We start from the raw sequence: 21,415 nt of genomic DNA, 5'->3' as shown, positions 1-21,415 counted from the left end.
GGTACGCGGGCCTCTCACTGCTGTGGCCTCCCCCGTCGCGGAGCGCAGGCTCCAGACGCGCAGGCTCAGCGGCCATGGCTCACGGGCCCAGCCGCTCCGCGGCATGTGGGATCCTCCCGGACCGGGGCACGAACCCACGTCCCCTGCATCGGCAGGCGGACTCTCAACCACTGCGCCACCAGGGAAGCCCAGGGACCGCGGTTTTAAAGGACGTACTGTATTGCCAGCATCCTCTGGATTTATAGTTGGGGGAGGGGTGCCGTATCTCCTAGAATCACCACAACACTGAGAGGTAGTTGGAAACCTGGGCTCAGAGGGGCTGGAGGGCCATAGGAGGAGAGTGGTAAAGCCAGGGTTCTGATCCAATTAGGTCAGTGTGTTCCTTCTGCCACCTTTCCCTGCATCACACTGGTCCCCGGGCACAGAGCCAGGTCCTCAGGAACTGATGTGTGGATGGTTCCAAACGCTGGCATTGTGCTGGCCTCACACTCCAGTCCAGTAGCTCTGACCCTCAACCCTGGGGGCAGCCCTTCCCTCAGGGGAGAGAGACCCCTCCAGCTCATCTTCCCCTCCAGGTCCCACCCTCGAGATTCACTTAGTGACCCACTCCCAGAGGCTGGGACCCCAGAGATGAACAAGGCTGTGGCTGCAGTCACGTCCCTTCCTCCCTTCATTCCTTCAGACATTAATTCGCTGAGAGGCAGAGCTGGGCTCTGGCTAAGATGCTGGGGTCAGACAACTTGTGTTCCAACCCTAGTTCTGCTGCTTCCTCACCGGTGGTCCTGATCCTGAGCCTCAGCGTCCTCCCTTTTCAGAGAGAGTTAGTAGGAGCATAAAAGGGAGGGTGCACACAGGGCTCTGGGGGCAGGGCCTGGAAGGCAGTAGGCAGCGATTCTGCATTTACTCAACAAACTCAGGGTTTGCAATGGGTCGGGCTCTGTGCTGGCTGGAGACAGGAATGAATCCATTTGCTTCTTGAGGCCCAGGACGACCCAGGAGGCAGATATGTAAAAAGCTAGAGCTCCCACACTTTCCCATATACACGCCTGAACGCCCAGGGACAGCAAGTACAGGACCTCCTCCGGACCCCATGTTCCTGCCTTCACCTCCCATCCGCAGGCCTGCCTTTGACCCTTGGGCCATCTCTTAGTGCCCAACCAGGCACTGGGAGTGGTGGGGAGAGGGTGTCGTTCAGCATCTCAAAGCCCAGAGGTGCCTCCTTTTGCTGGGCAGCAGGCTCATCGCCCTCCCCACCTGAAACATGACAGCCCACCCCCCTGAGAGCTGGGCCCTGGGTTTTTCCCACGTGGTCCAGAGGACCAGTGGGAGCCAGTGGGGATGTGGGGATGCAAGGGGCAGGCCTGGGATGTGGGCTGTAAAAGGGGGTGGGGCCGGGCACCCGGTGGGTCGGCTCTAGATGCCAAGAAGCACCAGGGGCTCCTCCCGACTCAGGAGGTAGACATGACCCCCTTGGAGCTGGGGGAGAGACCAGAAAAGCCTCCCCAGGTGCAAGGTGTTGGGGAGGCCCCTTTCCCCTTCCTTCCTGGCCAACTGTTTTCCTCTCCTGTCTCAACCTCTGCTGGCCCAGTCACAGGGAAGTTGAGCTAGGGGCAGGGGCCCTGAGCACACCTGTCCTTCTCTCTCCCAGCAGCTCCCAGCATGGGCAAGAGATCAACACCGTGGTCATCAGCCACGGGGACTCGGGCAAGTCCACCACCAATGAGCATCTTACCTACAAGTGCGGGGGCGTCAACAAGAGGAGCATCGAAAGGTTTGAGAAGGAGGCCTCCGAGCTGAGGCTGCTTTGCCTGAGTGCCCCCCGCCCCCTTTCCAGCCTTGGTTTCCCTGGGAGGGAGCCCTTATGCTGGGGGAGGGCACAGCCCGCTCCCGCTGAGCACCTGCTGGGCTGGTAGGTGCTTTTCTTAATCATTCCAGGCAGGTGGTGTGGCTGCCATTTTCCAGGTGAGGAAATGAGGCTCGGGAGGGTTAAACAGCTCGCCTGAGGGTGGCACCAAGGTTTAAATTCAAGTGTGCCACACTGTATCTCAGGAGGTAAAGCTGCATCCCCATTTAAAAGGAGGAAAAGGATTCATTTGCCATGCATCTATTATGGATGTTGAGGCAGCCGCTGGAGATACAACGGCGAACATAACAAGCCTTGTCCCCCGGGAACTCTTGGTCACACACCATTGTGCCACACGACCAGCTCAGTAACTGTGTGGGTGCTGTAGGAGCCCAGGGCAGGGATAATGAACACTGCCTGGGAGGCCCTGAAGGCTTCCCAGAGGAAGGGACCCCCTCTGAGTCCTGAGGGAATGAGGAGGGTATCCATGGGCCACGAGGAGACCAGAACAGCAGGTCAGAGCACCTCAGGTGGAGTGCGGTTGACGAAAGGGGGACATGAGCTTTGACAGCCCTACTTAGGAGTCTAGCCACTGTCCCTGCAGCCACTAAAGGACTGCAAGCACGGGAATGACGGGGTCAGACAAGTCTTTTAGGAAGAGCACACTGGGGGCAGCAAAGGGACAACAGACCAAAGGGCCCAACACTGTGGGCTGGGAAGCCAGTCAGCAGGTTGTTGCAGCTGAACAGGTGAGCAAGAATGCTGGCCTGGGCTCAGGCAGCAGCAGTGGCATGGAGAGTAATGGATGGAGTCCAGGGGCGCGGAGGTGGGGAATCCACAGGACTTAGGGGTTAGCTCTAGGTAAAGGGGTGAGGGAAGAAGAGGAATTCCTGGCTTGAGAAAGTGGATGGTTGGTGAATACCAGAGGCAGAGCTGGTCTGGGTCTGAACGAGTCTGCCCTAGATGTGGGACACTTGAGGTGTCAACGGGGCAGCTATATATTGACGTCTGGAGCTTGGGAGGGAAGCCCAGGTTGGAGACTAGACCACAGGAGTAAGCAGGGCACATGCTGTGGGAAAGGGTGAGGGACAGAGCCCTGGGATGGGTGGAGAAAGAGAAGCCCATGCAGGAGAATGAGAATGGAGGGCCAGGGAGGTGGGTGGAAAACCTTGGAGAAAGTTGAAGAAGCATGTCAACAAGATGGGAGGGGTTGGAGAACCAGCTGCTGCAGAGGTATAAATAAGGAGGATTGAAAAAAGACAGTAATTAACAGGGCATAAATTTGTGCCATCGGCTACATAGATCCCGTTTTCCTACTGTTGGCTTCCAGAGGTGCCGTCAGTTGCTGTGGAGCCACTTATGTGGCAGGGGCCAGTCAGGAAAGCTTTAGAACCCTGAGAAAAGATGGGCTGGCCCAGAGCCAGTATGGTGGAGCATAACCGAGAAGTTCATGGAGAAACAAATGACCAGATGTGGTGGTTCTCGAATTTTTGGGTCTTAGAAACCCTTTATACTCTTACAGGGACCCCAAAGAGTTTTTGTTTTTGTCAATTAGACATATCTACATTTACCATATTCAAAATTAAAACTGAGTTTTAAAAATATTTAATTCATTTAAAAATAACAGTGTGGGGACTCCCCTGGTGGTGCAATGGTTAGGAATCCACCTGCCAGTGCAGGGGACACGGGTTCAAGACCTGGTCCGGGAAGATCCCACATGCCGTGGAGCAACGAAGCCCGTGCGCCACAACTACTGAGCCTGCGCTCTGGAGCCTGCGAGCCACAACTACTGAGCCCGTGTGCCACAACTACTGAAGCCTGCACGCCTAGAGCCCATGCTCCGCAACAAGAGAAGCCACCGCAATGAGAAGCCTGCGCCCCGCAACGAAGAGTAGCCCCCACTCGCCGCAACTAGAGAAAGCCCGTGCACAGCAACGAAGACCCAACGCAGCCAAAAATAATAAATAAATCTATTTTTTAAAAAATAACAGTGATAAACCCCTTACATATTAAATAAATATCATAGTTTTGTGTTTGAAAAATAACTATTTTTCAAAACAAAAAAATCTTAGAGCGGTGGCATTGTTTTACATTTTTTGCAGGTATCATTAATGTCTGGCTTAATGGCAGACAGCTGGATTCTCTTATCAGCTTCTGCATTAAATCCGTTGCAATTTCATATCATGTAGCCTCTAGAAAACACAGCTAGAGGACCTGGAACCACTCTTTGAGAACTGCTTATCTAATATATATTCTAAACTGTGGGAGACTTTATACAAGTTCCTAAGTCAGGACACCTGGGTTCTAGTCCTATCTCCTAATAAACTAATTCATTTTCTTGAAGAATCCACCTGGTCTCTGGATTCTCCTGATCTCCGCTCTGCCCTCAGGGCCTAGCACAGCACTTAGTACTGAAATGAACAAATGTTCAGGGTCTCCCAGCTGGCAAGAGGTAGAGTACACCCTAGACCAACATGGTAACCTGTATATGCTACAGAATTTTTAGTAGCCTCATTTTCACCAGTGCTGAAAGAAATTCAACTTACCCAGGATCCCAGGGGTAATTCTCAGTCACAGCTACCATTTAACACAGGGTAATGGTTAAGAGCATGAACTTTAGCGTCAGATGCCTTGGGTTCAAATCCTGCCTCTGCTGCTTATTACCTGTGTGATCCTGAGCTGGTCAGTTCATTTCTCTATTATGTCATCTGTACAACGGAGGTAATAAAACTTCACTGAATCGCTGTGAGAATTCAATGAGATAATCCATGTTAAGTACTAAAAACAGCACCAGGTACATGGTCAGCATTACTTACATGTTTGCTACTGTTAATTCAAGGCTCACTGTGGCCCTGAGTCATTCTGACTTTAAAATTTGCTCTGAAAGAAAAACTTAATTGTACAAGTAATACATTCTATTACTTTAAAAATTCAAAGGCATCTCCATACACTGCCCTGTTACTGTCTCCTCTGACTCTCAGCTTACTTGGGAACTTTCTTCTTGGTCAGTAGGCAGCTTTGGAAGGCAGAGTGACCCTGGGGTTTTCCCTCCCACTCCTGGCCCAGATGGGCAAAGGCTCCTTCAAGTACAGCTGGGTGCTGGACAAGCTGAAGGCGGAGCGGGAGCATGGCACACCATTGACATCTCCCTGTGGAAGTTGGAGACCAAGACACACTACATCACCAACATCAATGTCCCGGGTCACAGGGACTTCATCAAGAACACGACATGGGCACCTCGCAGGTACCACTAGGGGGGCCCTGCTATGGGGATGGGCAGTGGTTGTTCTAGGACAGGTCTGAGTTGGACCTTCCTCTCTGACCCTCAGGCCAGGCGGACTGCACTGTGCTGACCGTGGCAAGTGGTGTAGGCGACTCTGAGTCTGGTGTCGTCAAGAACAGGCAGACCCGTGATTATGCACAGCTGGCCTATACACTGGGCGTGAAGCAGCTCATGGTGGCGGTCAACAAGGTGGACATCACAGAGCCTCCTTACTGTAGGACGCGCTTTGAGGAAATCAGCAAGGAGGTGAAGGCCTCTCTCAAGAAGATCGGTTACAACACTAAGGCTGTTGTCTTTGTGCCTATCTGAGGCGGGCTTGGGGACAACATGACAGAACCCAGCACAAAGGTGAGGGTGGATGGGGGCAGGGCCAATTACAAGAGACTTTCCAACTCAAATCTTTGGGCTTTTCCTAGAATATACTACCTAGGATTTAGAGTGTGCTTCTAGGCCAGTCACTGTGAGTAACCTCCATCCCCGTGGGATACATGATTTGATTCCCATTTTACAGAGGAACAGACAGAGGTAACTCAAGACTACATGACTAGTAAGCATAGAGCTTCACTGTCCAATATGATAGCCACTGATTATATGTGGCTATTTAAATTATTAAATCAAATAAACGCAGTTCCTTAGTTGCACTAGCTACACTTCAAGTGCCCAACAACCATATGTGGTTACCATATTGGACAGTGCAGTTATGAAATATTTCTGTCACTGCAGAAAGTTCTATTGGGTAGTGCTAGCAGAGTCTAGAATTCTAGCCCATGCTCACTGCGTCTAAGCTATCCTACCTCTCAAGTCGGGTTAGGCAATTATGGGGGTAACATAAATGTCTAAGATATAGTCACTGTGCCCGTGGATCCCAGAATCTAGGAGGGTTTAACATTCCCAGATGAGTGTCACCCTACTAAGGAAGTCTAGCTCTAGCATCAGACCTGGGCTCAAGCCCCATTTCCCTCCCTTGCCCACAGTTAAGGGACGAGTGAGGTATTAATGCTCTGGGACTTAGGACTCACTTCATGGGGTTGTGGGAATTACCTGGGAGACTCCACATGGGCACCTGTTCACACAAACAGTTGGCGCTCAAGCGCTAACTGCTACTACTTACTGCATTTGCCTAAAGCCTACCTTTTCTATAACTGACTTGAGGATTCTTAAGCTTTTGCTCCCATGTACATAGCTATCTTTTTCTGACTATAAAAGTAATGTCTAACTTTTTACAAGGAGCATTTCATGCAGATATGAAGCACAAACTGCAATCCCATGGCTTAACAGACAACCTAGTTTTCATGTCGTTCTTTCTCGACGTTCACAGCTGGACTCAAACTAAACATAATATTCTATAACACTTCTAATTTTAAAAATTTCCTTGCCATTTAAACATGTTCAGGGACTTCCCTGGTGGTCCAGTGGTTAAGACTCCACGCTCCCAATGAGGGGGCCCAGGTTTGATCCCTGGTCAGGGAACTAGATGCCACATGCTGCAGCTAAGAGCCCCCTTGCTGCAACTAAAAGATTCTGTATGACAGCTAAAGATCCCACATGCCGCAACTAAAAAAGAGCCCGCATGCCGCAACTAAAGATGCCACATGTCACAACGAAGATCCCGCGTGCTGCAACTAAGACCTGGCACAGCTAAATAAATAAATACTTTAAACATGTTCAATAGTTAATGGGTGTGTTTTGTATTGAATCTCAAAATACAGTATTTTGTTTAGCCATATCCATTATTAAATGAAAATGGTGCTTAATGATAGAAGAAATTACTATGTGACAGATACCAGACTAAGCACTTTACACATACAGAACCCCATGAAGAAGGCATTTTATTCCCATGTGAAATAAGAAAACTGGAACACAGTTAAGGAATAGCCCAAGGTCACAAGCTTCTAAGAATACTGTTTCTAATTTTATTTAAAATTGCCGTAAGCATTTTGGTAAATAAATGTTTGCACGTGTCCTCAATAACTTAATTAGTACAATCCCTAATGAAACAAAGGGTAGGCATTATTTTGGAGTCTTCTGACATATCCTGCCCAATTGCCCTTGAGAAAGATTAGAACTGCCATTGGCAATGTGTTCCTTTGGACAGTATTTGAACTTCTGCACACAGGGCACTGTGCTTGGTGCTGAGGGTACCACAGGGAATAAGAAGCAGCTCTGCTCACAGCACTCACAGTCTTGTATGTGTGTGTGTGTGTGTGTGTGTGTGTGTGTGTGTGTGTGTGTGTGTGTGTGTGTGTGCTGGGAGTGGGGAATAATATCGTGTATGATGACAAGTGCTGAGAAAAATCTAAAAGGTAAAGGGACAAGCTAAGAGTGCATTAGTGGTAAAGGGGGACTCATCTAAAATGACAAATCTGGGGCTTCCCTGGTGGCGCAGTGGTTGGGAGTCCGCCTGCCGATGCAGGGGATGCGGGTTCGTGCCCCGGTCTGGGAGGATCCCACATGCCGCGGAGTAGCTGGGCCCGTGAGCCATGGCCGCTGAGCCTGCGAGTCCGGAGCCTGTGCTCCACAGCGGGAGAGGCCACAGCGGTGAGAGGCCCGCGTACCACAAAAAAAAAAAAAAAAAAAAAAAAGACAAATCTGAAGCTTTTGATGCCTGTTTCCCCATACCGACTTTTTTGTTTGTTTGTTTGTTTGTTTTTGGCTGTGTTGGGTCTTAGTTGCTGCACGCGGGCTTTTCTCTAGTTGTGGCGAGTGGGGGCTACTCTTCGTTGTGGTGCTGGGGCTTCTCATTGTGGTGGCTTCTCTTGTTGCAGATCACGGGCTCTAGGCGCACGGACTTCAGTAGTTGCAGCACGCGGGCTCCGTATTTGCAGCACGCGGGCTCTAGGCATGCGAGCTTCAGTAGTTGTGGCACGTGGGCTCAGTAGTTGTGGCTTCCAGGCTCCAGAGCGCAGGCTCAGGAGTTGTGTCGCCTGGGCTTAGTTGCTCCACAGCACGTGGGATCTTCCCGGACCAGGGATCAAACCCGTGTCCCCTGTATTGGCAGGTGGATTCTTAACCACTGTGCCACCAAAGAAGTCCCACCCACACCCTGAGTTTTGTTACACATTTCAGCTAGTAAGATAAGGGAGTTTCATGCTCATGTCCTTTAGAGCATTTATTAGGCACCTACCATGTTCTAGATGCTAAAAGAACAAAGCATGCAGCCAGTGGACTAGATGGTAGACTTGGAGTTTAGACTCAGCTCTCAAATACCTGTGACATTGAACTCCTCGGTTTCCTCAGCTTTAAGATGGAGATGATGCCAACCTCAAAGGCTGTGCAGGTCTGTGAGTTGGCGCAGAGCTAAGTGAGTTGCCAAGTTCATCAGATTAAGTGAAGAGCTCATCCTCATTGAGGAGGCTGGTGTTTGATAAGGAGTTGGCCTCATTATCAACTCCTGGTTTAACCATCTGCCAGTCATTGGTCCTTGGGCAACCTACTTCTGACCTTCAATTATCCCCTCTGGAAAAAGAAGGAATACTTTAATTTTTTTACAAGTTTGAATTATTTATACAAAATTGCTTATTAAATTTTTTCAAAGCCTCCTACCTCTCCCCTCTCCCCCATCCTCTATAAGAGTTGAGTGTTAATAGAAATGGTAGCCTTCTTCCTTGGGCCACTAATTTTTGAGTCCATGAGGTGAGATGTGTTCTGTGTGGCTTCTGTAGTGCATAGCTTTGCTTCTCTTCCATAGAAGAAGGCTTCCTTGACTGGAGCCTTCTTCCCCATCCACCAAAACCTTCCCTGATGCCCCTTCCCCACCCTTTCACCCATAGCAGCTGTTGCCTCTTCCGCCTCTGAGAGTCTCACTAAGAACTGAGAGTTCACAGAGCTTGCTGCGAGTGCCTTCAGGGCCAGGGCACCTACCCCTCTCTACAGTGCTGTGGTAGGGGCCAGTGTTTCCTTTGATACAGGTGGGATACTGAAGTTTTGAAGCCTAGACATTTGCTCAAGGACCTACGGCTGAAAGGAGGAACTTCATCAGGATTCCAATTGTCTGCCTGACCTATAAGTTCCAAGTGTGGACAAGCTCTTGGTCAGCCCACCTGGCCCTTAATATCAACCACCTTCATTCTTTCTGTATGTCCTCTGTCATGGTTTTCCAGTTAACTGATATATCTTTGAAGGCAAAGATGATGTCTCTGATGAGCTTTGGGTAGGGTTTTTAGAGGAGTAAATACAATGTCTGCTTAAAAGGCCTGCATACAATGCACTGTCATACTGAAAGTCATCTTCCCAGAAGGTCTTTTACTCAATAATGTACCCTTGCTTATAAGTCTGCTTCCTTGGTCTTCGCATGCTGCAGCACATTCTTTTTTTTTTTTTTTTTTTTTTTTTGTGGTACGCGGGCCTCTCACTGTTGTGGCCCCTCCCGTTGCGGAGCACAGGCTCCGGCCGCGCAGGCTCAGTGTACCCTTGCTTATAAGTCTGCTTCCTTGGTCTTCGCATGCTGCAGCACATTCTTTTTTTTTTTTTTTTTTTTTTTTTGTGGTACGCGGGCCTCTCACTGTTGTGGCCCCTCCCGTTGCGGAGCACAGGCTCCGGACGCGCAGGCTCAGTGGCCATGGCTCACGGGCCCAGCTGCCCCGCGGCACCTGGGATCCTCCCGGACCGGGGCACGAACCCGTGTGCCCCGCATCGGCAGGCGGACCCTCAACCACGGCGCCACCAGGGAAGCCCAGCACATTCTTTAGGGTACTTCGGTTGGGGAGCATCTTAGTCTTTAGAAGGTATGAGCGTTAGCATATTTGAGTCTTGTTTTCGTTCTTATTACTAATGTTTACTTAACTTTGCTGAACATTAACAAGTCCTTTCTCTTCTCTGGACCTCAGTTTCCCCATCTGTATAATGAGCAGATGGAATGAGATGTAAGTGCTGTTCAGATTCTAGGAATCTCTGCTTCCTAAAACGTATGGGCTCAACTCAGGGGCAATGCCTGCGAGATTTGGAGTAATTGCCACCATTTGGGCACATAGTACGTATCAAGTATTGTGCTTGGTGGACTGAGTGTGGTCTTTTGTGTCTTTACACTGGTCTGCCAGTAGGCAGTGATATTGCCTGTTCACAGATGAGGAAGCCCAGGCTCAGAATGCTTAAAGAAATTCCTTGACGTCCCATGTTAAGTGTGGGCTGGTACCTGGGACAGGCTTTCTCAGGGCTGAGTAAGGTGTACGTTTGGTTGCTTTTCCAGATGCCCTGGTTCCGAAGCTGGAAAATTATCAGGAAGGAAGGGAACGTGGTAGGCACGACACTACTAGAAGCGCTGGACTCCATCATGCCGCCTGCCTGCCCTACAGACAAGCCCCTACGGCTGTCCCTGCAGGATGTCTACAAGACTGGGGGGTGAGCACATGCTGGGTGGGGGTACTTGAGGTTGAGAGCCCACTAGGGTCTGGTTTCTCTGTCCCTCCAGGTATTGGCACCGTGCCCGTGGGCCAAGTAGAAACTGGCATCCTCAAGCCGGGCATGGTGGTGATCTTTGCCCCCTGCAACATCACCACCGAGGTCAAGTCTGTGGAGATGCACCGCAAGGCCCTTGGCTGAGTCCCTGCCTGGTGACAACATGGGCTTCAATGTGAAGAACGTGTCCTTAAAGGACATCAGGCAGGGCAACGTGGCAGGGGACAGCAAGAATGACCCGCCCTTAGAGATGGGAGCTTCCTCTCCCAGGTGAGAAAGCACACTTACGGGTGTCCTCCTGAAGTGGCCATACCGTCCTGAGAACAGGATGGGTCACTGGGTCATTCAGGAAGTGGTCACTGAGCACAGGCTCCATGCTGGGCTCTTGTCAGCAGTGTAGGTACAGTCAGTCTGGGTTAGTACCCTGACTCTGCAGTGTATTTGCTGTTCGCCCTTGAACGAGATGATGCATTTTGCTGACCTGGTTAGTTTCCAAAGTACGACCTTGATGCCTTAAAGCAGTAGTTCTCAAACCAAATGCATTAGAAATCACTGGGGAAGTGTTTCAAAAATTCAGATTCCTAGAACACTCCCTAGTGGTTCTGATTCAGTAGGTTTGTGTGGAACCTGGGAATCTGTATGCTTGGACCTCTCAGGTGTTTCCTTGGCCCAGAGTCAGAATATGAAGCCCTTTCTTTTTTTTTCAATTTGGCCACGCCACGTGCCATGTGGGATCTTAGCTCCCTCTACAAACCTGGGCCCCCTGCAGTGGAAGTGCGAGTCTTAACCACTGGACTGCCAGGGAAGTCCCATGAAACCCTTTCTTAATGCAATGTCTAGCACATTCTTCTTCTTTTTTAAAAAAATTAATTAATTAATTAATTAAGTTTTGGCTGCGTCGGGTCTTTGCTGCTGCGCGCGGGCTTTCTCTAGTTGCGGCAAGCGGGGTTACTCTTCATTGTGGTGCACGGGCTTCTCATTGCGGTGGCTCCTCTCGTTGCAGAGCATAGGCTCTAGGCGCTTGGGCTCAGTAGTTGTGGCACGCGGGCTCAGTAGTTGTGGCTTGTGGGCTCTAGGCGCTTGGGTTCAGTAGTTGTGGCACGCGGGCTTAGCTGCTCTGAGGCATGTGGGATGTTCCCGGACCATGGATCGAACCTGTGTCCCCTGCATCGGCAGGCGGATTCTTCACCACTGTGCCACCAGGGAAGCCCCTAGCACATTCTTCTTTGTGCATGTGGAGGCTAGGACTACCTTGCAGTGATCTTGGGATTATTAAATGAGGTGATGTATAAAACAGCTGACCTGGGGCCGCCTAACAAGTTAAGTAGCTATTATTATAATCCATTTTTCTAAAAGGTGGGGGGAAGTAGTACACATAATAATATCTATCACTCATAGACATCATTTATGCCCAGCTCTGCCACTTCCTCGCTATGAAATTTTGGGTTACACAGGCTCCCTGCTGTGAAAATTAAACTGAAATGAATGACATTTGCTTTGCATGGAACTTGGTATACCCTATAAACATTCAAGTATTCACTATAATTTAAAATGTGTCCAAGGCAGCTGACCCCTTAGCTGGTTAGAGCCACCTCCTTCGAAGGATGCTTGGCTAATACACTCCTCATCCCCCGTTCCCCCCCACTTCCCCCCACTTCCAGGTGATCATCCTCAACCATCCTGGCAGCATTGCAGCTGGCTACTCACCAGTTCTGGACTGCCACAGTGCTCATCACCTGCAAGTTTGCAGAGCTGAGAGAGAAGCTTGACCAGCACTCAGGCAAGAAGCTGGAAGACAACCCTAAAGCCCTGCAGTCCGGGGAGGCAGGCATCACCCGGATGATTCTGAGCAATCCCATGTGCATGGAAAGCTTCCCTGAGTACCCACCCCTTGGTAAGGCCCAACAGCAACTGGCTACCGGGGCTGCTCCCTCCCTCCTCCCAGCTCCAGGGAGCCAGTTGGCCAATGTGTCACACCTGAGCTAGGAAGCAGAACCTGGTCAGAGGATCTGAGTGCCAGGTTAGAAGGGCCCAGAAAGGGAAAGCAGCTTGCCTAGTGTCACACGGGAAGGCAGGGGCCACTTTAGAGCCTTGCTAACTCAAAGTGTCGTCCGTGCACCAGCAGCATGGGAATCCCCTGGTTAGAAATGCAGACTCTCAGGCTCCATCCAGACCTGCTGAATTCAAATCTTCATTTTAACAAGATCTCCAGGTAACTGAGGTGCACATCAAAGTCTGAGAAGCCCTGACCTAGAGAAGGTGAACAGTAAAGAGATTAGTAGGGACTTTTTTTCCTTCCACTACTCTCTGGTGCAGTGGTTTTCAAATCTAGTGGATTACCAGAACTACTGATGGAGCCTATTAAACCCAAAGGCTCAGATTCCCCAATCTCTTAGACTCCCCAGTTATCTTAGGCATGACTGGGCTTGAAGCACAAGAACTTTCTGAACTCAATACACAGGGAATGGCACTTCCTACTCTGTGCTAGGCTCTGTGATAAGTGTTAGGCTGTCAGGGTCACCAGAGCCGTGGAGAAAAAAGCAGCTACTTGAGGCAGAGTCACCAAGGCGACCATAAAAGCCACCAAAAAGTGAGTGGTGATGGCTACTCAGGCCCCTCCAGGCCAGGGGCAGCCCAGGCAGAGCCACACCCGGCGAAAGAGTGGCTCAAGGAGAAGACTTGGACTTGCTCTTCTCTTGCCTGGGCTGTCCTAAACCTGCCCCTGCTAACTGGGTCTTCTTTTTGCTGATGAGTTTCAGGCATGGGGATAAAGCACAAGTCATTTTGCCTCTGCTTCTACTGACCTGGATGTCTCAAGCAAGGAGGAAGCAGAGGGGTGCTGGGTCTCATTCTGCCCCTCTGCCTTCCTCCTGGGGGCCTGACTGGTGCAAGAACCAGAGAGCTGGGGTCACAGGGAGGAAAAGGTGTAAAGTGGGAAGCCGGGTGCAGCTTTTGGCCCTGGCTTAGTTCATCAGTTCCTAGAACAGGACTGGACTCTGTTGTTAGACCCCCTGACTTAGTGTCTATAAACGTTACTGAACCTCTGTGTGCCTTGTGTGCCCGTCTATAAAATGGGAAAACAATAGTATTTGCCTCCACAGGGATGTTGAAGTTTGAGTGAGTTGGTACCTACTGGGCACGGCATATCATTATCGGTTAGCTATTCCTCATTACCACCTGTGGATACTGCTGTCAAGCGCCTCGGCTGGAGAAAAATTGTAGTGGGAGGGAATGAGATGGGAGTTCTTGAGGATAAGCTTTTATGTATCTTCCTAGGTACATGTTTCCCTGAAATTATTTTCTCTACTTTGATGATTTCAGAGTTACAGAGAAGTTGCAAGAAGTCCCACATATTCTTCATCCAGATTCTCCAAATCTTAAATTTACCACATTTGCTTTATCCTTTTGCCTCTAAATATACATTTTTTTTCTGAACCGTTTGATAATAAACTGCAGATATGCTGCCCCTTTCCTCCAAATACCGAATGTGTATTTCTTTTTTCTTTTTTTAATAGCAAGTAGTTTGAAAGTTTACTGAGGTTTTTAAAATTATTATTATTTATTTGGTTGCACCAGGTCTTAGTCGTGGCTCGCCAGCTCCTTAGTTGAGGCAGGCAGGCTCCTTCGTTGTGGCATGCGAACTCTTAGGTGCAGCATGCTTGTGGGATCTAGTTCCCTGACCAGGGATCCAACCTGGGCCCCCTGCATTGGGAGCACAGAGTCTTATCCACTGCACCACCAGGGAAGTCCCTGAATGTATATTTCTTACACCTAAGGACATTCTCTTATGTAACCAAGCTCACATAATCAGGTCAAGCATTAAATTACCATGCATACATTTCTGAAGTCTACAGATTTTGCCAGTGGGTCCAATAATGCGCTTTATAGGAACAGAAAATGCAGGATCATGTGCTACATCCAGCTGTCACATCTCTGGAGTTTTGGAGCAGTCCCTCCCTTGGCTCTGCGCATCCTAGGGGTCTGCCTGAGGCCCCTGCTCTGGACTAGTGCTGGGTGCTTGGTAGAGAAGGCTCAGAGGATGGGCCTTTTCTCTTTGCTTTCCTCCATCCGCCCAGCTTCCCAGAAGCGTCCTTTCGTCCCTAAGGATGATACAAGGAGAACCTGGGGGCTTCTACCTCCCCCACGGGGATGAGAGAAGGAATTATGGCTGTAGAAGAAAGCCCCTTTACTCCTTTTCCACCAAAGCCCTGTATGTTCTCCTTTCTCCATTTGTCTCTGTCAAAGAAACCCCCTGACTCACAGCCAGCTTCTGTCTGGGGTGTGGATCTTGGCACAGTACCCCCTTGGGTCCTGCTGATGAAGATTTAGTGCAAACCAGGGAGGCCTGTTTCTGTCTGAGGTTGGAGTACTTTGTCAGACTAATCTGTAAGCCATCTTTGTGCCTGCAGGATGACCCTCTCTTGTTTATGTACCATGTCTAACACTTTTTTGCGGGAGGGTGTTGCTTGAATATAGGCATGCTTGTGGGATCTAGTTCCCTGACCAGGGATCCAACCTGGGCCCCCTGCATTGGGAGCACAGAGTCTTATCCACTGCACCACCAGGGAAGTCCCTGAATGTATATTTCTTACACCTAAGGACATTCTCTTATGTAACCAAGCTCACATAATCAGGTCAAGCATTAAATTACCATGCATACATTTCTGAAGTCTACAGATTTTGCCAGTGGGTCCAATAATGCGCTTTATAGGAACAGAAAATGCAGGATCATGTGCTACATCCAGCTGTCACATCTCTGGAGTTTTGGAGCAGTCCCTCCCTTGGCTCTGCGCATCCTAGGGGTCTGCCTGAGGCCCCTGCTCTGGACTAGTGCTGGGTGCTTGGTAGAGAAGGCTCAGAGGATGGGCCTTTTCTCTTTGCTTTCCTCCATCCGCCCAGCTTCCCAGAAGCGTCCTTTCGTCCCTAAGGATGATACAAGGAGAACCTGGGGGCTTCTACCTCCCCCACGGGGATGAGAGAAGGAATTATGGCTGTAGAAGAAAGCCCCTTTACTCCTTTTCCACCAAAGCCCTGTATGTTCTCCTTTCTCCATTTGTCTCTGTCAAAGAAACCCCCTGACTCACAGCCAGCTTCTGTCTGGGGTGTGGATCTTGGCACAGTACCCCCTTGGGTCCTGCTGATGAAGATTTAGTGCAAACCAGGGAGGCCTGTTTCTGTCTGAGGTTGGAGTACTTTGTCAGACTAATCTGTAAGCCATCTTTGTGCCTGCAGGATGACCCTCTCTTGTTTATGTACCATGTCTAACACTTTTTTGCGGGAGGGTGTTGCTTGAATATAGTGGGTTTACATTAATAAGAATAACCCACTATATTATTATTGTTATTATTATTATTACCTCATTTAATTTTCACAACAACCTCAAGTGATATAAGTACCCATTTTAAAGCTGAGGGAAACTGAGGCTGAAGGAGATATAATTAGTATCCTGCCCAAGATCTCATAGATACTGAGCTAGCCAAGACAGGACCACATCTGCCTGTCTTCACAGCTCAGGACTCTTTTTCTTTTTTCTTTTTTAATGGTTTGCTGGGGGGTTTTTTTGCTTTTTTAAAAAAAATTTATTTATTTTTTGTTCTATTTTATTTTTGGCTGCGTTGGGTCTTCATTGCTGCGCGTGGGCTTTCTCTAGTTGCAGGGAGCAGGGACTACTCTTTGCGGTGCGCGGGCGTCTCATGGCGGTGGCTTCTCTTGCTGCGGAGCACGGGCTCTAGGCACGCAGGCTCAGTAGTTGTGGCGCACGGGCTTAGTCGCTCCGCGGCATGTGGGATCTTCCCGGACCAGGGGTCGAATCCGTGTCGCCTGCATTGACAGGCGGATTCTTAACCACTGCGCCACCAGGGAAGCCCCAACAGTTCAGGACTCTTAAGCCAACACTCTGTTCTAACTACTGTTTAAATATTTAAATGCCATTTGCTTACATTGTTACAGAGTAAAACTGTTACTTCATAATTTGCGTAACTGACTTAGTGTATTCTGGCAGTCTCAACACTCAAGAACCAACCGTACCTGAGGCTGTGGGCGGGAACAGAGTCCCTGGGGACCGGAAATTCAAGGAAATGCCAGTCCAGGGAGCTTTAAAAACCGGCTTTTGGATAAGCCCACGCCCCAGTGGTCAGCCAGCGTCACCTGCAGTTGACATCTGTGTCCACGAGGGGGAAGCCGACTCTACGCGGCTCCAGACGCGCCTCTCTTCCTCTCCCTCATCTCTCTGGTTAGACTGGGAAAAGGGTCCGCCTCCTGGCCCATAAGGCCCTGGCTCAGAAGTCTCATTTTCTCTTCCTGTTTCCCGTCATGGCGGTGAGTAACCGAGGCCTGGGTTTGCTTCCCTTCATCCACTTCCATCCACGGCCGGCGGAGCCTGCGGGGGTTACCTCTCCCGCCGCCCGAGGAGAACGGAGCCCGCAATGCCGGCCTTGCCGAAACTGGCAGAGCCATACGAGCCGAGGGCGCGGAGGTGGACCCCGTCACCTTCCTCCCATCCTCCCAGGAGCAGCCTCGGGGCAGTCGCGGGAGGCCCAGAAGCACGGCCCGCAGGCTGCAGCGAGGGCCAGTGGAGCGATCGGAGGGGTGTCTGGGACGCGGGGTTCGGACCTGTTGCTGGGCCCCGGGACTTGAAACTTGCCCGGTGCTGGGGAGCCTCAGCCGGTTCCTCCTCGGGGCAGAGGCCAGGCTTCGGCCGCAGCCACTGTACAGCTTCCGAATGGGGTGGGGGACGCTGCCCAGCCACGTGCTGTTTTCTCACCCCTCGCCGGCCGTGTAACGGGGCGCCCTCCGTCACCTTACACTTTGAGCCTCTTGGGGTTCACCCTCATTGTCTGTAAATTTTCCACTCGGTACCTGTCCTGTTTCTGTTCACCCGTTCTGTGCGTGGGGAAAGGAGAAACAAGACCCCGAGATGTCTTCCTCGGTGCCTCCCACACAAACATGGTGATAATTCTTGAACCTTTAGGGGCTTTCGGGACTATTTGGGATGCGCGGAAATGCGCTATGTATAAATATTAGGCTGGCAGCTCTGGCGGGGTTGTGTGTGTTGACGGCTGCGCTTCCCTGTTGCAGCAGGATCAAGGGGAGAAGGAGAACCCCATGCGGGAACTTCGCATCCGCAAGCTCTGCCTCAACATCTGCGTGGGGGAGAGTGGAGACAGGCTGACCCGGGCAGCCAAGGTGCTGGAGCAGCTCACAGGCCAGACCCCTGTGTTCTCCAAAGGTGAGTCGTGGCCGGCAGGGAGAGGGCTGGCGGCTGGGGATGTCCGGACGTTTCTTACCTCGCCTGCTATCAAGCCTGTTTTGTACCCCTTTTGAAGGTGATATCTCTTTAAAGCATTGCCTTCCTGAGCTTCCCAAGAAGTATCTCCCTTCCAACATAGGAGTGGTATTGGAATACCAGATTTTGTATGAGCCGAGGTTAAGCTAAGACTAGCCCAAGTAGAGATTTTTGCAAGTAACGAGAGTATGAGGTAGCGTGGAAATGTTGGGAATGCAGAACATGGTATTTGGCTTGATTAGCAGTTAGGGTTACATAGGCTACAATTAGAACAGGGCTGTGTCCCTAGACTAACCTGGTTCACATCCCGGCTCCATCACTTGCTAGCCTGTGACTTTGGCTTCTCTGGGCCTCAGCTTCCTTATTTGCATACGGGGGATGGTAGTACTTGCATTACAAGATCGTGGGGGACAGAATAGGTTATATGAAATGCCTGCTGCATGCCAAGCACAGTGTAGGCATTACTGTTGTTACATTTTTTGTTTTTAGAGTTTCATTGCTTTAGGGTAATGGAATATGGCAAGTCCTTGGAGTCACAGCCTGCCTCTTACTACCAACTGATCTTGTGCAAGTTAACCTTTCACGGCTTCTGTGAAATGGGGATACAATAAGGTTTTAGCAAATATTAGCTATTATTAATAAACATTATTAGTAGAATGCATGGTCATTTTCCTTTAGCTTATACTGGCACTTGCCCTTCCTGAGACTTTGACATTATGGCTCTGAGGTTTTAATTGCTCAAGCATGGCTGAGTGACTTGGAAGTTGGAAAATCTGTTTCTGTGTTAGAAATGCATCTGATTAACTGATACAAGTTAACACTGATTAGAACACCGCCACTTGAGAATGTGGATGGATACTTAATGTCTCTTTGGAGTCACAGAGATGATTTTCTGGGGAAGAGGCGAGTGCAGTGGGAGTATGATAGCAGCTGACTCCTTGTTACCCCTGCCTGCAGCTAGATACACCGTCAGATCCTTTGGCATCAGAAGAAATGAAAAAATTGCTGTCCATTGCACAGTCCGTGGGGCCAAGGCAGAAGAAATCCTGGAGAAAGGTCTGAAGGTGAGGCTGATCCCTCCGTGGGATAATACTGAAGAGCACCAGTTAGCACATAGTTACAGTGGTAGTAGCTACACTTAATGTTCTGTCTTCTGACGCTTTTGAACTTCTAAAGGGTTTTTCCCTTCTCTTTGAAAGTTAGTAGTTATATGAAATCCATAGCTGTGATGTGGTGTAGTGGGAAAATCAGATTTTGTTGCTGGCCAAGTTACATTGAATTGTGTTTTGGGGGTCCTGAGTGTTGCAGGCTGAGCTAGTTATTGGGGGGTTGAGTTGACAGGGAGTGATTGCTGCAGTTTTTTCCCTCAGGTTCGAGAGTATGAGTTAAGAAAAAATAACTTCTCAGATACTGGAAACTTTGGCTTTGGGATCCAAGAACACATCGATCTGGGGATCAAATATGACCCAAGCATTGGTATCTACGGCCTGGACTTCTATGTGGTATGAATACTTAATCTTTTCTACTCCTGGTCTGTGAGAGTGGAATCTGTTCCTCCTTTATTTTGTATGTGCTATCTTGATGGTGACATGCTGGGTTGGGGCTCTAAGTGTTGTCTGTCTTCTCTCCCTTGGGAAGATACACCTCGTTTGTGGCAGGTGTGGGGATATAGCACTGTGAACTAGATGGCCAAGATCCATGACGTTTACGGTCTAGGATCTGGCAAGCACTGATGTTGCTCAAAGGTGGGCGAAGGAAACAGTTCCATCCAGCCACTGAATTGAAAATTTGAGAGATGGTATTGGGGTTGCATTTGGCGTTTGGGTTGGCTGCACTGAGGCTGCTCTTTCCCTGCTTCTTCCCTTAGACTCTGGGAATGGGGTGGCTTCCATCCAGAGGACATGGAAGCAGGTTTGACGGTGGGGCTGTTTGCTCAGGATGGGGATTTTAATGTAGATGTGACCATTTATGACACTGTAATGTTTTGGTCCAACCATCAAAGTAAATAAATGGCAAAACCCTGAAGTCCTGACTAGTATGAACCTGAAGGATGGCAGCGCCCTCCTTACTAGATCTGAACATCCAGACAAATGGTAGTGAGAGTTCGGTGCTCACGGAGGATGACAAACCTTTAAGAAGCACTTTTGAGCTGAAGCAGAGGAGAGAAATAGTTATTTCTTTGTGCTTCTTGAAATTTTAAGATTTCTATAATGCACATATTGAAGTAAAATTTATTTGCTATTTTAAAAAAAAAAAAAAGTGCTTTGGGGTATGGGGGCAGTGGTGAATCCTTAGCTACCATTGGAAGTTAGGTAGGGGAGCGGGGAGGAGCTGCAAGTCCAGCCTCCAGAGCAGACCTATAGGCGATGTGTCATCTAGGATGCAGGTTCCATCAGACACTGAGATCATGGGTCTCTTGGGCCACCAGGTAACTCTTGAAGATCAGTCACTCCAATGTGTGAGTCTTGTCTGTCTGCTCTTGACTCTGAGCTGGCTAGGTGACTGTTGGTTATTCCTGGGACAGGTGCTGGGTAGGCCAGGTTTCAGCATCGCAGACAAGAAGCGCAGGACAGGCTGCATTGGGGCCAAACACAGAATCAGCAAAGAGGAGGCCATGCGCTGGTTCCAGCAGAAGGTAAAGCTTGATCTGTCTCAGGTGAAGTGGTGGAATGTGGTGTTGGTGAATGGAGCTGGGATACGGGGATGCAAAGTCTAGCACCCTTTGCTGGGTGGCTCTTTTAAAGGTGGAACATTTGGGCAACTTGGAAAATGGGCTTCCAGGGTTGGTGGTTTACAAGAATACCCAGAACCAGGCTTTCTCCCCAGCCCCATGAATGCAGATAGCTGGAAGGGGAGGAATATGGCTTTAATAGGCGCCCCTTTTCTCAGGGTATAGTGCAGTTGAGCATAGTGTAGCAGTTGTTAAAGATGGCCAGCTTCCTGTTTAGGGATATGGGATTCAAAGCCGAAGTTCACGTACCTGATTTGAATTCTTGAACGTTAGCCAATGCTGCAATCTTTACTGTTAACCACCTGTTCTGAAAAAATAAAATCTGTTCTCTTTCAGTATGATGGGATCATCCTTCCTGGCAAATAAATTCCCGTTTCTATCCAAAAGGCTAATAAAAAGTTTTCAGTGAAATGTACAATTACTGTTGTGTGTTCTGTGAAAGGAGCCTGGCCATATTCAAGTCCTTGGACCTCAAGCCACTTAAAGCTTCGATGGGAATAGCTGGTAACAACCCTGTCATCCCCTGATTGGATGCCAGTGTTTCCTGGCAGATCCAAACCTGAGAGCTTCGCAGCACTGTCTGTGCTCACCACACCCTCGCTGACGGGCTGTGGTGCAGTGACCCTGTGGAAACTGACTGTAGAGGGGAGGGAATGGTTGGGACTGGGTTTGAATTTAGAGTCTTGATTAAAGTGGGGTGCAGGGCTCCCCTCTGTTCAGCGATTCTGCTCTTCACTAGAGGTTTTACCAGCAATGATGTCTGAAAGGATCAGAGGCTTTGGTGTGGTGCTTGGGATTAAATATTGGACTCAGTTTTCCTTTAAAATGAGAATCTAGAGTTGATGAGACTATAAGTAGAGAAAGCGGGTGGTCTTTGAG

General features: G+C 49.6%; 2 protein-coding genes and 1 pseudogene across 3 annotated transcripts in view; all 3 read left to right on the top strand.

Annotated features, from left to right (window-relative positions):
• Positions 1-4,240, top strand: part of ASAP3 (ArfGAP with SH3 domain, ankyrin repeat and PH domain 3) — a 114,277-nt gene extending 110,037 nt beyond the window's left edge. The window contains exons 16-17 of the mRNA XM_028488050.2: positions 1,649-1,771; positions 4,234-4,240. Of these exons, the coding sequence (XP_028343851.1) occupies positions 1,649-1,771; positions 4,234-4,240 (130 nt within the window). The remainder of the gene's footprint in view (positions 1-1,648; positions 1,772-4,233) is intronic.
• A 662-nt stretch (positions 4,241-4,902) lies between these two features.
• LOC102982374 (elongation factor 1-alpha, somatic form-like) lies at positions 4,903-13,114 on the top strand (annotated as a pseudogene).
• Positions 13,115-16,694: 3,580 nt separating this feature from the next.
• Positions 16,695-20,951, top strand: RPL11 (ribosomal protein L11). Of its 2 annotated transcripts, XM_007121089.4 has the most exons (6): positions 16,697-16,838; positions 17,598-17,748; positions 18,763-18,869; positions 19,176-19,307; positions 20,330-20,440; positions 20,873-20,951. In XM_007121089.4, the coding sequence occupies exons 1-6, from the start codon at positions 16,833-16,835 to the stop codon at positions 20,900-20,902; spliced, it is 537 nt and encodes a 178-aa protein (XP_007121151.1). In that variant the 5' UTR covers positions 16,697-16,832; the 3' UTR covers positions 20,903-20,951. The 2 variants fall into 2 exon arrangements, with proteins under 2 accessions (XP_023981113.1, XP_007121151.1); XM_024125345.3 differs by having other exon boundaries at positions 16,695-16,838; positions 20,330-20,951.
• Positions 20,952-21,415: the final 464 nt, after the last annotated feature.

This window comes from Physeter macrocephalus, chromosome 3 (genome assembly GCF_002837175.3).
Source record: "Physeter macrocephalus isolate SW-GA chromosome 3, ASM283717v5, whole genome shotgun sequence".
Taxonomy (NCBI): Eukaryota; Metazoa; Chordata; class Mammalia; order Artiodactyla; family Physeteridae; genus Physeter; species Physeter macrocephalus.
Note: the sequence above shows the minus strand (reverse complement) of the source record. Positions and strands in the feature narration are given on the sequence as shown.